The sequence below is a fragment of the Pygocentrus nattereri genome, chromosome 15 (assembly GCF_015220715.1).
Source record: "Pygocentrus nattereri isolate fPygNat1 chromosome 15, fPygNat1.pri, whole genome shotgun sequence".
Classification (NCBI taxonomy): domain Eukaryota; kingdom Metazoa; phylum Chordata; class Actinopteri; order Characiformes; family Serrasalmidae; genus Pygocentrus; species Pygocentrus nattereri.
In genome coordinates, this window is record NC_051225.1 from 31,055,144 (window position 1) to 31,069,117 (window position 13,974).

The 13,974-nt window shown below is 39.0% G+C and overlaps 1 protein-coding gene across 11 annotated transcripts; it reads left to right on the forward strand.

The window, feature by feature from the left end:
• Positions 1-2,249: 2,249 nt before the first annotated feature.
• mbd3b (methyl-CpG binding domain protein 3b) lies at positions 2,250-12,747 on the forward strand. Of its 11 annotated transcripts, none has more exons than XM_017702305.2 (8): positions 2,250-2,401; positions 4,429-4,497; positions 8,019-8,178; positions 8,560-8,697; positions 8,814-8,904; positions 9,073-9,250; positions 10,620-10,772; positions 11,294-12,747. In XM_017702305.2, exons 1-7 carry the CDS (start codon positions 2,388-2,390, stop codon positions 10,765-10,767), a joined length of 798 nt encoding a protein of 265 aa, XP_017557794.1. In that variant the 5' UTR covers positions 2,250-2,387; the 3' UTR covers positions 10,768-10,772; positions 11,294-12,747. The 11 variants fall into 11 exon arrangements, with proteins under 11 accessions (XP_017557794.1, XP_017557797.1, XP_017557798.1 ...); XM_017702308.2 differs by having other exon boundaries at positions 4,432-4,497; XM_017702306.2 differs by lacking the exon at positions 2,250-2,401 and adding an exon at positions 3,918-4,060.
• The last annotated feature ends 1,227 nt before the right edge of the window (positions 12,748-13,974 follow it).

Sequence of the window (13,974 nt, forward strand, 5' to 3'; positions counted from 1 at the left end):
TCTAAATTCTAGAATTTTCATATTCAAGTACACCATATGTGGGCAGTCATGGGCTGGCCCTGTCACCAGAAGGTGGTCAGTTCAATCCGCAGTGCAGACAGTCCATGACTGAGGTGTCCTTGAGCAAGACACCTAACCCCCAATTGCTCCCCGGGCACCATGCATATGGCTGCCCACTGCTCCGGGCAAGTGTGCTCACTGCCCCCTAGTGTGTGTGTATGTGGTTTCACTTCATGGATGGGTTTAATGCGGAGGTGGAATTTCCCTGTTTGTGGGATTAAAAAAAAAAAAAAAGTATCACTTAATATATACACATACACTATATTGCCAAAAATATTCGTTCATCTCCCTTTACACGCTTATGAACTCAAGTGACATCCCATTCTTAATCCATAGGGTTTAATATGATGTCGGCCCACCCTTTGCAGCTATAACAGTTTCAACTCTTCTGGAAAGACTTTCCACAACGTGTAGGAGTGTGCTCATGGGAATTTTTGACCATTCTTCCAGAAGCGCATTTGTGAGGTCAGACACTGATGTTGGACAAGAAGGCCTGGCTCACAGTCTCCGCTCTAATTCATCCCAAACATGTTCTGTCAGGTTGAGGTCAGGACTCTGTGCAGGGCAGTCAAGTTCTTCCACACCAATCTCACTCATCCATGTCTTTATGGACCTTGCTTTGTGCACTGGTGCGTGGTCATGTTGGAACAGAAAGGGGCCATCTCCAGACTGTTCCCACAAAGTTGGGAGCATGAAATTGTCCAAAATCTCTTGGTCTGCTGAAGCATTAAGAGTTCCTTTCACTGGAGCTAAGGGGCCAAGCCCAACTCCTGAAAAACAACCCCACACCATAATCCCCCCTCCAGCCAACTTTATACTTGGCACAGTGCAGTCAGATAAGTACCGTTCTCCTGGCAACCGCCAAATCCAGACTCATCCATCAGATTGCCAGACAGAGAAGCATGATCTGTCACTCCAAAGAACATGTCTCCACTGCTCTAGAGTCCAGTAGCAGTGCTTTACACCACTGTGTAATGCTTTGCATTGTGCTTGGTGATGTAAGGCTTGGACGCAGCTGCTCGACCATGAATGCTCGACCCATTCCGTGAAGCTCTCTGTGCTGTTCTTGAGCTAATCTGAAGGCCACATGAAGTTTGGAGGTCTGTAGCAATTGACTTTGCAGAAAGTTGGTGTGTACCTGTTCACCTGTGCACACTCTGCGCCTCAGCAGCTGCTGACTCTGCTCTGTCATTTTACGTGGCCTACCACTTCGTGGCTGAGTTACTGTCATTCCCAGTCGCTTCCACTTTATAATACCACTGACACTTTACTGTGGAATATTTACTAGCAAGGAAATTTACGCTAGGATTCACTGAGCTCCTGAGAGCGACCTATTCTTTCACAAATGTTTGTATAAGCAGTCTGAGTGAATACAACTTTATGACGAAATCGAACATCCCACATGAAATGGTCTCGATGTTCCATGAAATTCATCAGGGTGTTCAAACGTTTGACATCATCCAGGAAACAATTTATGTTGTAACTGTTTTTCATTCATTATGTCTAGGCACTTTTGGCTGGCAGAACCGTGACTCCAGTCTGAAGCAGAGAAGATCAACTAGTTCCTAGATGGTGGCATAGGACTTGGTCAAACTTACAAGCATTAAAAAAAAAGTATAGAACCTATTTCTTATAGGTTGTAGAACCTATATCTCTATATAGAACCATATACAATACATTCTCCATCAATCTGGACCATTTTAGAGCCCTTGAAGAACCATCTTTTCTCCCTGGAGAAAACAAGAAAGTAACACATGCATTTTATTATTAAAAGCTTTATATGGTCAGAGGGGCCACTTGAAGAAACTGACCATAGATTTGCTGTACTTGAAGCCAATGACAGGACATCACGTTGGGTGTCTTAAGATGTATACTCTTACCGTTTAACATACAGTATCTACTTTTACCAGGTGAAATGTGCATGATTCAACAAAATGGCAGTTCATTTTGCTTTATTTTAACCGTTTTTATATGTAAAGCTAAGCAGTATTACATCTGAAAGGAAGCCACTGGGTTTCAAGCAACAGCTTGTAGACAACAAGAGCACTAATGTTGTCGTTGGTAAACGAGGGTACTCTAATTAGCCTAATCGATATAAAAGCCAAACAAACGATTTTTGTCTATACAAAGAAATTTTTAGTCGTAAAGGGCACAGAAATCTAGGCTTTGTTCACGTTGTACTCTCTAGTTCGCCGATACTCAAAGAGCTCCATTCCCCTGTAGCGCGCATTATGTCTTTCATTTGCCTCATTGCAGGGGGAGGGGAGTGAAAGTGGAGAGAAGAGGGGATTTAACATTCACCAGGAGACACCGAAACAGCATGCAAGATGGAGAAAAACGAGTAAGTAGCCAAATTAAAATCGCAAATTAAACGCTCGCTAAATAGGTTCGCAAGACATGGTCTTCCTCGTGTGTTAAGATGAGGGTTTTTGTCGTTAATCTGAGCTAGCAGATCGATTTGCTTGTGCACAAAAATCTAACGTTAGATAACTAAAGCTTTCCGCACTGGGTCTATTCAGTCGGTGAAAGGCTAGCTAGCCTGCCTTACTACCTCCACTTAGCAAGACTTTCGTTTTGTACAATAAGCAACGGGCTTCATGATAAGAAAATAAACCTTAAAGAAGATTAAAATAAGCTAGTCTACTCACGGATTGGCCTGTGCCAACATTTAGTCTGAGCGAGTTCGGCTTTTAGTCGCTACGGCTAATGGCAGGCAACTCATTTGAACTACTAGCAGCATATCTGCATTGCTGTATGACAGTACTGGTACTTTATTAATATTGCACTAGATTTAGTCAGACATTGCGTAAACCACAATTGTATGTTTCATTTTATTAATGTTACTGTTCTTATTCACCCTTTGCGTGCCTCGGATCAAATGCAGTAACGTTGTGTGTTTGCAGCCTGCTAACGTAACGTTAGCCGTTAAAATTCAAATGTGCTGAGAATGTAACGTTAGCGTCGCTGTTACCTGTGTCGGTCAGCGACCGATCTTAATGTCGAGTGCAGGCTAACATATCGCTGATATGAATTTCAGCGGGTCGAAACGCCGGCTTGTGCTGGGATATGAGTATGTGTTGCGGGAAATATCTAGGTTTATCTGCACTAGATCGCCCGTAAGTGTCACACTCTTGTGTTTTTTTATGAGCGGACGGATCCTTCAGCGGCCTCAGCGCCGGGCAGAGTGATGAGGCCCCGGTCACGGCGGAGCGATTTGCATAGCGACAAAAGAAACGTGTCCACAAAGAAGTGATGGGATGTTCGGTTAAATTTTGCGAACCGATTCGTTATAACGGTCAGTTTCAGTCAATCGATTCAGTGGTTCATGTACAGGGATGGGTTAAATTCGGTTCAGTTTTATTCATGTTGATCTTTTTTGTATTAAGTATTGTTACAAAGCAGTCTGGATAAACCCATTAATGAGCAAGATGAGGTCGATCGTGGCAAAAAAAAAAACCTCAAAGTCAGTTTAATTCTCAGGTCCTCCATATCCATACATTTTGAAGTCTTTTTGAGTCTGTGGGCCAACAGTGTCACATCTTTGCTAGATGTGACATCCGCATTATATCAAAGCGATATTCACAGTTGGTAGTCAGACTTCAGGTTGAATTCGTCTTTAATGATGTTTAATTCATAAAGTGACTAATTTCCCCTAGTGCTCACAAATGGGTTCGGGGTTGTGAAATTAAATTGTTTAAGGCTTTTATTAATTTTCATTTTTCTCCTTAAGCCTTTAATATGGACGTAAACATTGCTTTGAAACTACACAGTCAGATTCGCTTGGGAGTTGTGTGTCGGTTCTACCTATTTGTTGAAAGGAACCGATTCAGAAGAATGATTCGTTCGCGGTCCGGCATCGCTGCCACAAAGAGCTCATGTTAAAGTCAGGAGGGAGGAGAGGGGGAGAAAGAGGGGCTAAAAAATTAATATACGGTTGAAGAAAACATAAGACCTTCGCCAAATCGGTGGATAGAACCGTGGATATCATGGACAGGAAAAGGTGGGAGTGCTCGGCTCTCCCAAAGGGCTGGAAAAGGGAAGAAGTGACCAGAAAGTCGGGTTTGTCAGCGGGGAAAAGCGATGTCTATTATTTTAGGTACTGAGCGAGGAGGGATGGTGTGCTGAGGTGGCCTTACGCCATTCTGCAACAGACTCCGGTCTGGAAGGGGTTTAGTTTGTGGGAACGGGTCGGCAAATATGCATAATCGAAGCCCTTTTAAAAGTCAGCCAGTGAGCCGAGGTCCTGTGTCAGTGTTATTTTCAGTCAGCCGTCTGAAACCGAGCATGTGGGTTTATTTACTCTCCTACTACGGGCACAATTCGGCCATGACCAGAAATAGACGAGCCTGTTTCTTTTTTTTTCTTTAGCAGAGGTGAGGAAGAGGAGGAAGAGCAGAGGCGAGAGAGAGGGGAGGCGGGTCGTTTGTTTAGTTTGTGGTAGGCTGGTCATTTTATCTAACTTCATTGTTTGCACGTCTTGCAAGCTTGAAAGCAGTGGCCAGAAAACATGGCCAGATTTTGCATGACATCTTCATGTCTTCAGTCATACCGAGTGTCCGTGTGAAATCATGCTGTGAATTGCATTGTTACAAAGTCTAAAGTAAAAGACATGCTTGAAAGGTTGGTTAAGGGAACATGCTTGCAGAATAGGCTTGTCTTTGTTAAAGATGGTGGGAGGTGAGGGGGTAAGATTTGCCACCATGACTGTTTATGTTGTGACGCAGTGGAGCTCAGCCACAGCTGCACAAGAGATACATGGTGAACCGCTCAGTGCTGGGCGGTATATCGTCTGTACCGGTATAACCGCGATATTGACATTCAGTGCTTTTGGAGAGGAGTTTGTGCCCTATTGAAAAGCAGTCGCTGCGGTGGAAAACCGTGAAATGTGTTGCACATTACTTTTCCACAGTGACATGCATAACTGCCAAAATGAAAAACAAAACCTCTGTGACATCATTTTCATTTTGCTTGACCTCTTTATTAAATAAGAATACATGAGGATTTACACAAGTTCAATGCTGAATTTTAGGGGTGTAGTGATACACTCAGTGCACAATTTGATTCTCAGTACTGGCTCTGCAGTTCAGTAGTCTCACGATATTTTAAACAGAATTGGAAATAAGAAAAATAACTATAATATTGTTCTGGCACGACTTGCTAACAACACAAAAGCTGGGAGGCAGGTGAGGTGTGGATTGGTGTTGATCATTTGCAAAGTCTGGTCTTTAAACAACGCAGTTGTATTAGATGGTGTAATTAATAGAATGCCTGTAATACACAGTGCGTTGTCACACCTCCACGATGTGCAGTTTTGACTCATAATATCAGTGTCACTATGCATTTTTACACCCCTACAGTATTTGTGTCAGAACTGATCACAGTTTACATTGAAATATAATGAAGGCACAGCTAATTCTTTACAATGTGCAGTACTTGAAACATATTTGTCTCATTGAAATGCAATTATAACAGTGAAATGCAGTGCACACACATTACTTTTCCATAGTAACGCGGAAGTTTTAAAATGAAGAGCAAAATCTCTTCACGTTGCTTGACCTCTTTTTTTTTCCTCATTTTAAACGTATTTGCCTTATTGAAATTTGCCTCAAGACACCAATGATATTGCTTTTGAACACACATGTGGAAAACATGCCAAAATGAACAATAAAGGATCCTTTACATTGATTTAATATAGTTTGAAGTATTGGAAGGTGGAAAGCAATAGCTGTGCATTTCAGCATGGTGGTATCTGCGACATTATATTTCAGATGGATTGTGTTCTAAGATGAATTCAGCATTTTGTTTTTAAAATGTAAATCCTTATACATTGTTTTTCGGTAAAGAGGCCAAACGAAGAGAAAACAATGTAATAGAAGTTTTTATTTTGGCACGTGTTCTGCATGTCACAGTGGAAATGTATTGTCATGTGGGCATTACATTTCACGTTTTCGCTGTACTGATTGCTTTTCGGTTTGGTACGAATTCCTCTCCACAGTATTAGCACTGTTGCTAGATAACAAACTTTGTGTTTGACAGTAAATAAAATAAAAAAACGAATAACTTTTCACATGATATCTGGAACTTGACAGTTAACTGCAGTGTTAGTCACTTGCTGGTTTCTTTAGATTGTTCTAAAATTTCAAAATGCACAAAAATGAATACATTTTAGGGGAGAGTGGGGCACAACACATTTTGGTTTTTGTAATTATATTTAAACTATATATACTTAATTGTATAAAATGTATCTTTTATATACAAGCAAAGTATCCATCTAATGAAAAATTTGCATGTAACTCTGCCATTTATAAACAATTCAGCCAAACGTACAAATGGAAGTGTTATACCCTATAGATGTGGTTAGTTGTAACAGGCTGAGGGGCTAGTTCTGTAGACATTCACAAGAAAAGTCTAGGAAAGTTATGCGAACACAGTTAATTCAGGACTGTTCTATGCTATTTGAAACAGATGTGCATTCCAACTGAAGTACATGGTGAATCTGAGAGTAATAAGTTTTGAAAACTGATTGTTTTGAAGTTATACTAGGGGAAATGTAATTATCTCATTGTTTATTATAGCATGTATAAACTTACCCCACCATGTGGAGGTTGTATTTTAGTCTAGTTGTCACTGTGTGTTAGTCATTTGCCTCAAAATGGTACAGTGTTACAACCACAAAGGGGATGATTAAAATAATTTAGGTGTGAATTCTAATTTATAAACACAGCTTGGTAATGGAAAAAAAACCTTTAGAAGAAAAAAGTTACTTTCAAGGTACAAAAACAGTCAATCTTGAGAAATGTTTGTCAGGTAGTTGTTAGAATTCATAGATCACATTAGATAATATAAGAAAGTGGCTACAAGCACAGTTTAAGAAAACTACCTGGCATAAAAGGCCTTGTTACATGTTACCCTGTGTTAGATTGTGCCCCACTGTCCCCCAAGTTTCCAATCAAACAGTCCAATCAAAACAAGATTTGTAAGACAAAGTAGCAGCATGGGAAGCATAGGTTGATTAACTTTATAAACAAGCTTAAATATCATTAAATACCATAATACTGTGATATATTTGTAAAATAGTTGAGATATGGAAATGTATTGTATCTTTTCTGCCCAGCACACTTTCTCTGTTCTATGTAGTTAAACACTTGCTGGTAAATACAAACCATTGCCTACCAGGGTGCATATTTAATGTGTGGAAATAATGGTTATCCATACTTTTATTATAATGACTAACCTCTAGGTTTGATTGTCTGACAGGTGACAATAAGGTCTGTATTGAACTGTTATCTGTCAACTGTCAGCATTTACTCGATTTCAGCATCCTATTTTATATTATATTGCAGATTCAGAAAAAAGGAGAAAATAACATACATTACATCATTTCATAATATTTAGGGATGCACCAATACCTTTCTGTGGTATCAATATTAAGTTGTTAGTGTATTGACTGTAGATTATAACATTTCAGTAAAACTGATATGAATGATGTAGTATTGCAGTTCTTCTTAATCAAAACATGAAGATAGCCAAAGCTATAATGTCTCCACCACCAGTATTTTGTGAAAAGCACTTTTAACACAAGCAATTTGGAAAGAGGGAAGTCTAGATGTATTAGTAGTTGGCTAACACTATAAAAGAAGTACATGATATTGGTATCAGCAAAAAAGCTATCGGTGCATAACTAATTATCATCATTGATGTTGGTGACACTGTTCATGCTGTCAGTGGATGTGTGTAATTATGGGTTTGTTCTGAAACTGCTTGCCCAGTTTGGCTTGATTAACTAGGCTATGATAAATGCATGTCATGGTTTGCTTTTCCATTTGTTGTTGTTCAGGAAAAAAGCAACCCCATGCATTACTTCTATTATGTGATCTTTGTGCAAAAGCCTGGCAGTCACAGTATTTTTCTTTGCATTGAGTCTCCTTGTACGATTCATCCTATTTTTACTCTCCCAGTCCAACTGGAAAGAAGTTCCGGAGCAAGCCTCAGCTGGCGCGTTACCTTGGCAACTCTATGGATCTCAGCTCCTTTGACTTCCGTACAGGAAAGATGCTCATGAGCAAACTTAACAAGAGCAGACAGAGGCTCCGCTACGATAATAACAGTCAGACAAAGGTGAGGGCCACTGGATCCCTGAATGAAGAAGCTGTTGATGGAACATTTGACATTTAAATCTGTTGCAGTTCCAGTCTTTTCCATACTGCAATAATATGAACATATTAGAAATCACATTGACAATTCAGCAGAGATTGTGCTGTGAAGTGGAGTTACTAATAGTAGTACATTTTGATTGGAAATTATGTTTGCAGAGAAACCAGCTGTTTATATGAAGTAGAATCACTAGTTTGATTTATACGGATATTGTTTATGCAGTTGTTCTAAAACCAGTTGAAGCATTCATATCCATAGTCCAATATGTCTGTCAGTAATTTGTGCAAATATATGAAAGTTTCATGTCTTTTTATCCTATGCACTTCCTTTCTGCATGTATTACAGGGCAAACCAGACCTGAACACCTCTCTCCCAGTTCGTCAGACGGCCTCCATCTTTAAGCAGCCTGTCACAAAAGTTACCAACCACCCCAGCAACAAAGTCAAAACAGACCCACAGAAAGCTGTTGACCAGCCAAGACAGGTACATATGTCTAAGTAACTGATTTTAAAAACACGGAATAGCATTTTTTTTACTATTATTTAAATAGCAGATTTTTTCCCCTTTGTTTTTCAAAATTCCACCATTCTTATTTGCAGCTGTTTTGGGAGAAGAAGCTGAGTGGCCTTAATGCTTACGACATTGCTGAAGAGCTGGTGAAAACCATGGAGCTTCCAAAAGGTTTGCAGGGTATGGCCGCCTCAGGGATTTTACATTTAAACTGCTCATAGGTTTCGTTTTATTCTCTGTGGAGTACATTTGATTTAGAATCATCAAGTTACAGTGCTAGTGTAATGTTTGTTATTAAACCATGAACATAAAACTCTAAATCTAGTGTGACTGGCTGTCTTCCTGTAGGAGTTGGACCTGGATGCACAGATAAGACTCTTTTATCTGCGATAGCTAGTGCTCTGCACACTAGTGCTGCCCCTATCACAGGCCAGCTGTCTGCAGCTGTGGAGAAGAACCCCGGTGTGTGGCTCAACACAGCCCAGCCCCTCTGTAAGGCTTTCATCGTCACTGATGAGGACATCAGGTATGTGGCATACTGTATTTGAACTGTAAATAATCGAACTTTCAAAAATTACAAATAACAAAATGCTTTAGGCAGTAAGGATTTGGTGTTCAAATATACAGTATATGAAATTATTGTAGTATTTGTTTACCTGATTGGGTAATTGAACAAGGCATATGTAGTTTGGAATAAAAATGAATTATAACCTGTACTTAAAATGAAAGTCAACAGTTCAAAGATGTTCAGGGTTTTAGCTCAGCATCTTTGTTTTTTGTTGGTATGTTGAGACTTAAGTTGTGAAATGTTCAAAAAAAAAATTATAAACAGGTGATGCAGTCATGCTTGAGTGACTTGCCATTTTGCAATGGATTATTAAACAAGGTTGAAGGATGATGGGCCTTATTTACCGGTATCTTCCGAAGTTTCCTAAAGTTGTCGTACAATTCACGTGTTCTTAAACCACAGAATTGTTCAATCTGTGCTCTTGTGTGTGTAGATTCTGTTCTTTACAAGAGCAAACCCCAGATAAGAAAACAATATTGAATGTCAGAATATTTATGAAAACTACGCAAGTGGGTTGTTGAGAATGAACTTCTTCTTAAGAACAGTGGATGAGAAAGGCCAAATGTACCTCAACAAGTGTTTACAAGATTCCCTAGTGCATGTACTTATGAAGGCCAAAAAAATTGAATGTGTGTGATCTTCAACACTTCAGAAGGCACTGCATTAAAAACTGGCGTGTTACTGTGATGGATATTGCCTCATGAGCTCAGGAATACTTTGACAAACTGTAGTCAATAAACATCGTTCCTGCATTCACAAATTCAGGTTAAGACTGTACTATGCCCAGTGTTACTCATATGTCAACAACATCCAGAACTGATAGTTAGTGGATATGTGTGTTGCAGTATTATGATCCAACCTTTCAGATTGTTCAAGGAAATAATGGATGTTGCTTTCTCTGGGTGAAAAAAAGTTAAGGCCCATCCAGGTTGTTATCAGCATACAAGTTCCACAGTTAGGGTGTGTCCTTGCATGGAGTGAATTAGTGGCCATAGCTTGGACAACTTGTACTGTGAAACTACCATTAACACTGAAAGATATATACACATTTCAGAGCAGTATTTCCTTTCTAATTGTATTGGCATTTCACATACTGTCCCAACTTGGGTTTATTATTTATTGTGTCTCATGTTAAATAGGAATACACAGATCATGCATTTGTATGGCATTTTTTGATTCCATGTTCTTTGCAGCCAAATTGGCCGGTAGGTGTTTGTTTGTTTGGCCAGTATTTTTTAACCAGAAGCATTTTATGGTTTTATGCTCAGAAGACCAGCATTCACTGCTTGTACTAAACTGTGAGTTTTATTCTGTTTGGCTGGTCTAGGAAACAAGAGGAGCTGGTGTACAATGTGAGAAAGCGACTGGAAGAGGCTCTGATGGCTGACATGCTGGCTCACATAGAAGAGGCGTCCAGTGGAGGAGAGGCACTTAAGGAAGAGGGGAACTGTCATGAAGACAAAGATGATGTATAACAAAGGTGTGTATGCATACAGTTCTCACTGAGGGGTGGAATGAAAGTGTTAGAGGTTGGGTCACTAATCCAGACCCAACTGACCGAAATGGACCTGGATGCACTAACAGAGATGGATTTAGATGCAGACACTGTTTAAGGAGAGGTTCCAAATACAGCTATAGAAATTTATGTAGGCACATTCCGAAGCCCAGTTGTTTGTGGAAAGTCATCCTGAACCCGGCCTGAAACCCAATATTTTGTTGGGCTCCACCAGGCTTGGCCTGGGTAGCAGACTTCTATAATATATGGAGAGACCCAACAAGAATTACATTTGAACATTTGCACTAAAATTTGTAATTATTGCAATTTGAAATGTGGAGCTCACTCAAAAGTACATGAAAGAGCAGACATAATACAAGATAGAATAATTACATTAGAATAAGACAGTATTAAATATGATAAGGCCAAGACTGAGATGCAGACCTTTAACCGACTGTAAGCCAAGATGATTCTTTAATTACCCTTCCATCTTGTCTCTCTTTCAGGGTGATCAGGTGTTTTTAAACTACCTACATACAGGTTTATCAACACAAGTTCAACCAGGACCACAACTCCCCACTCCAACAGATCAGCTCAACACCTTTACCAAGATGCTCTAGTCCTGCTCTGTGGGACTCTGATTTAAGCCCACTGGTTGAGATTTCTCTCCAGGACTGTCAGTTGGGTTTTCAGATGTATTTTTTTTTTTTCCAGAATGTGTTTTTACTGTCTGTAAGAACAAAACATTTGCAGATCTCAGAGTTGAAAGTGGCGCTACGATGTTTCTATGGATTGATGTGACAATCGCTAAATCCTCCAAGCAGTGTAGGTGTGGTGACATCTTAGGATGACATAGGTGATAAAGAACTAGTCCTTTAACAATACAATCATCTGTGGTCATGATATAGACGACAAAATGATGCAGTCAGTATTGAGCAATATAGAGCACTGCGGAAGGAGTCGTGTGAAAGGCATGTTGGGTTTTGGAGGCTGGTTAGACGTAGCCTCGTTAAAATAGTTTAAGTTTGATGCCTAATTTTGACCAGTTTAGGGTAGTAGGACCTCATGATTGCAAATTCCTAGGGGTTTGGCCAAACCAACTCTTTAAACAGTTAAAGTTTGGACTAGGGACAGTTTTAACAGTCTCTTAACAATGTTAATTTCTATTAAACCCACTGGCATCACTTTTGCCCATTCACGTTTCTACAAATTCAGTGTAAGATCAGTTTGATTTGATGCTGGGAAAAAGTTTAGAATTCTGTATTTTAAAAGAAGGAAGTTCTGAGCTCCAGGTTCGATTGACATGTTTTATTCTAAACTGCCACAAAGGTATTTGTAGATTTTATGTTTACTTTGGTGTATTGACATTGATAAGTTCATAAATGGTTATCTTGGGCACAATGGTGTAGAGATGAACAACTCTCGCCATGCATTTTTATTCATATTTCATTCAGTCCATGGTGCTTATTGTAATTACTGATGTTCTTTTATATGCTCTTCAAATTTTCTTTTATATCCTGTTCACACTGTTAATTTCTCAAATTCACCACAGAACATAAAATCTGAATTCAGTATCAAAATGTGAATGGAGACTCCATATGCTGTGTCTGAAAGTTTTTTGAGTAAACGCACATTACCAGGTTCAAACTGTTTTGTTTTTGTTTTTTTTTCTGAAGGGATAATATTTCCAGGGTTCAACCATCTTGCAGTTTACTTTGCCATTTTACAAAGTAAAGTGTTTCTGTATGTTCAGTGTGTGAAAGTCTCTTTTATTGGCCACTTTGTTAGTGATTCCAGCCATTTGATTACATTTTATAGAGCCTATTTAAAATTTTTTTAAAGGCCTCTATCATGGAAAATAAGAGTTTGATGTACTGTGGCAACATTGTTAAAGTTTCACTCAACAGTTGTGAACATGAAGTAGAAAACGTAAAGAACAAATAAAGATCAGACAAAACCAGCTCATTCTGTATGAATATGAGTACATTTAAAGGAGAGCAGGGTTGGTTGGCACAGTTTTCATTCTCAGCCTTACGTCCAAGCAAACTATACGCTATGATGACTAGCAGCAAATGGCATCTTTACCAAAAAAAGGCCAGCAAATGTGCCCTGGAATTAGTGCATTCATGGCTATATTAATATGCCCTTTTGCCAACTTGTCCAACAGGGGGTTCAGTGTTAAAAACCTAGAAGAAAAGTTTCAAAGAATACATCAAAATATAAACATTCAGTTGCAACCAAATAATGTTTTTACTCCAACAATAGGAATGTTCCATGTATTTCTGGTATTTTTTTTTTTTTTTCATTTGCCTGCATTAAAAATCCTATTTCATTCCAAACAATGGTTTTCTGTTTAGTCAATTAAGGACTGTCTTGTTGTGTTAGTTTTATTAACACAAACAATTTATTTTCAAATTAAAAAATGTTTACTTAGTACATAACTATAATTCAGGGTTATGTTATATTCATCTTGAGGTTGACACACTTATCAAAAGGCCTCAAGCTTAGCAGTAGGAATAGGTTCTTACACATTGAATGTAAATTTAATCAGTGATATGGTAATGTACAGATTTTTAACACAGGAAAATCAAGTTATCCACAATTTAACAGATTGTAACTTTCAGAACTCCTCACAAAATAGGCGAAGGTTGGTCAAGAGGCTAATACTTTTTTTTACATTTTTGTGAGCGTTCCATCTACTGACTAATAATACTGTGCCAAACAATGCCATTCACACTTGCATTTGACTGTCCATTCAGGCCACAACCATCGCTGTGCTCAGAAGAGAACCTTGCATCTCCAAAACTATTTTACTTTTAATGTAAGTCAAAGGAATGAGACCCCACCCCCTACCCCCCACTCCCGTTCACGTTTCTTTTAGTCCAAACATCACAAAATTTATACACAATATAAAGGACAGCTTTAAAAAAAAAAACGATAAAAATGGAGATATGAGGTTTTCTTCTGACAGCTGTGACATGTTTAATTCTAAAGGATAAGGAGAGGTCAGAAAGTGTAACTACTTTTTACACGACATCTCATTTTCAGTTTGTAAAACTTGATGTTACCAATTTTGTTACCTCAGGGGAAAAAGACCAAACAGTGAAAGTGGAGAGTAAAGGGCCCTTTCAATGATGTCTCTCATGCTGATGCTTGTTCAGAAGCAGTGACTAAACCTAAATGACCC

Coding starts and splice junctions, on each gene's coding strand:
- mbd3b (XM_017702299.2), top strand. CDS start 4,047: ATGGACAGGAAAAGGTGGGAGTGCTCGGCTCTCCCAAAGGGCTGGAAA. Junction 8,698..8,813: donor CTGTTGACCAGCCAAGACAG/GTACATATGTCT, acceptor TCTTATTTGCAG/CTGTTTTGGGAGAAGAAGCT. Junction 9,251..10,619: donor GTCACTGATGAGGACATCAG/GTATGTGGCATA, acceptor TGGCTGGTCTAG/GAAACAAGAGGAGCTGGTGT.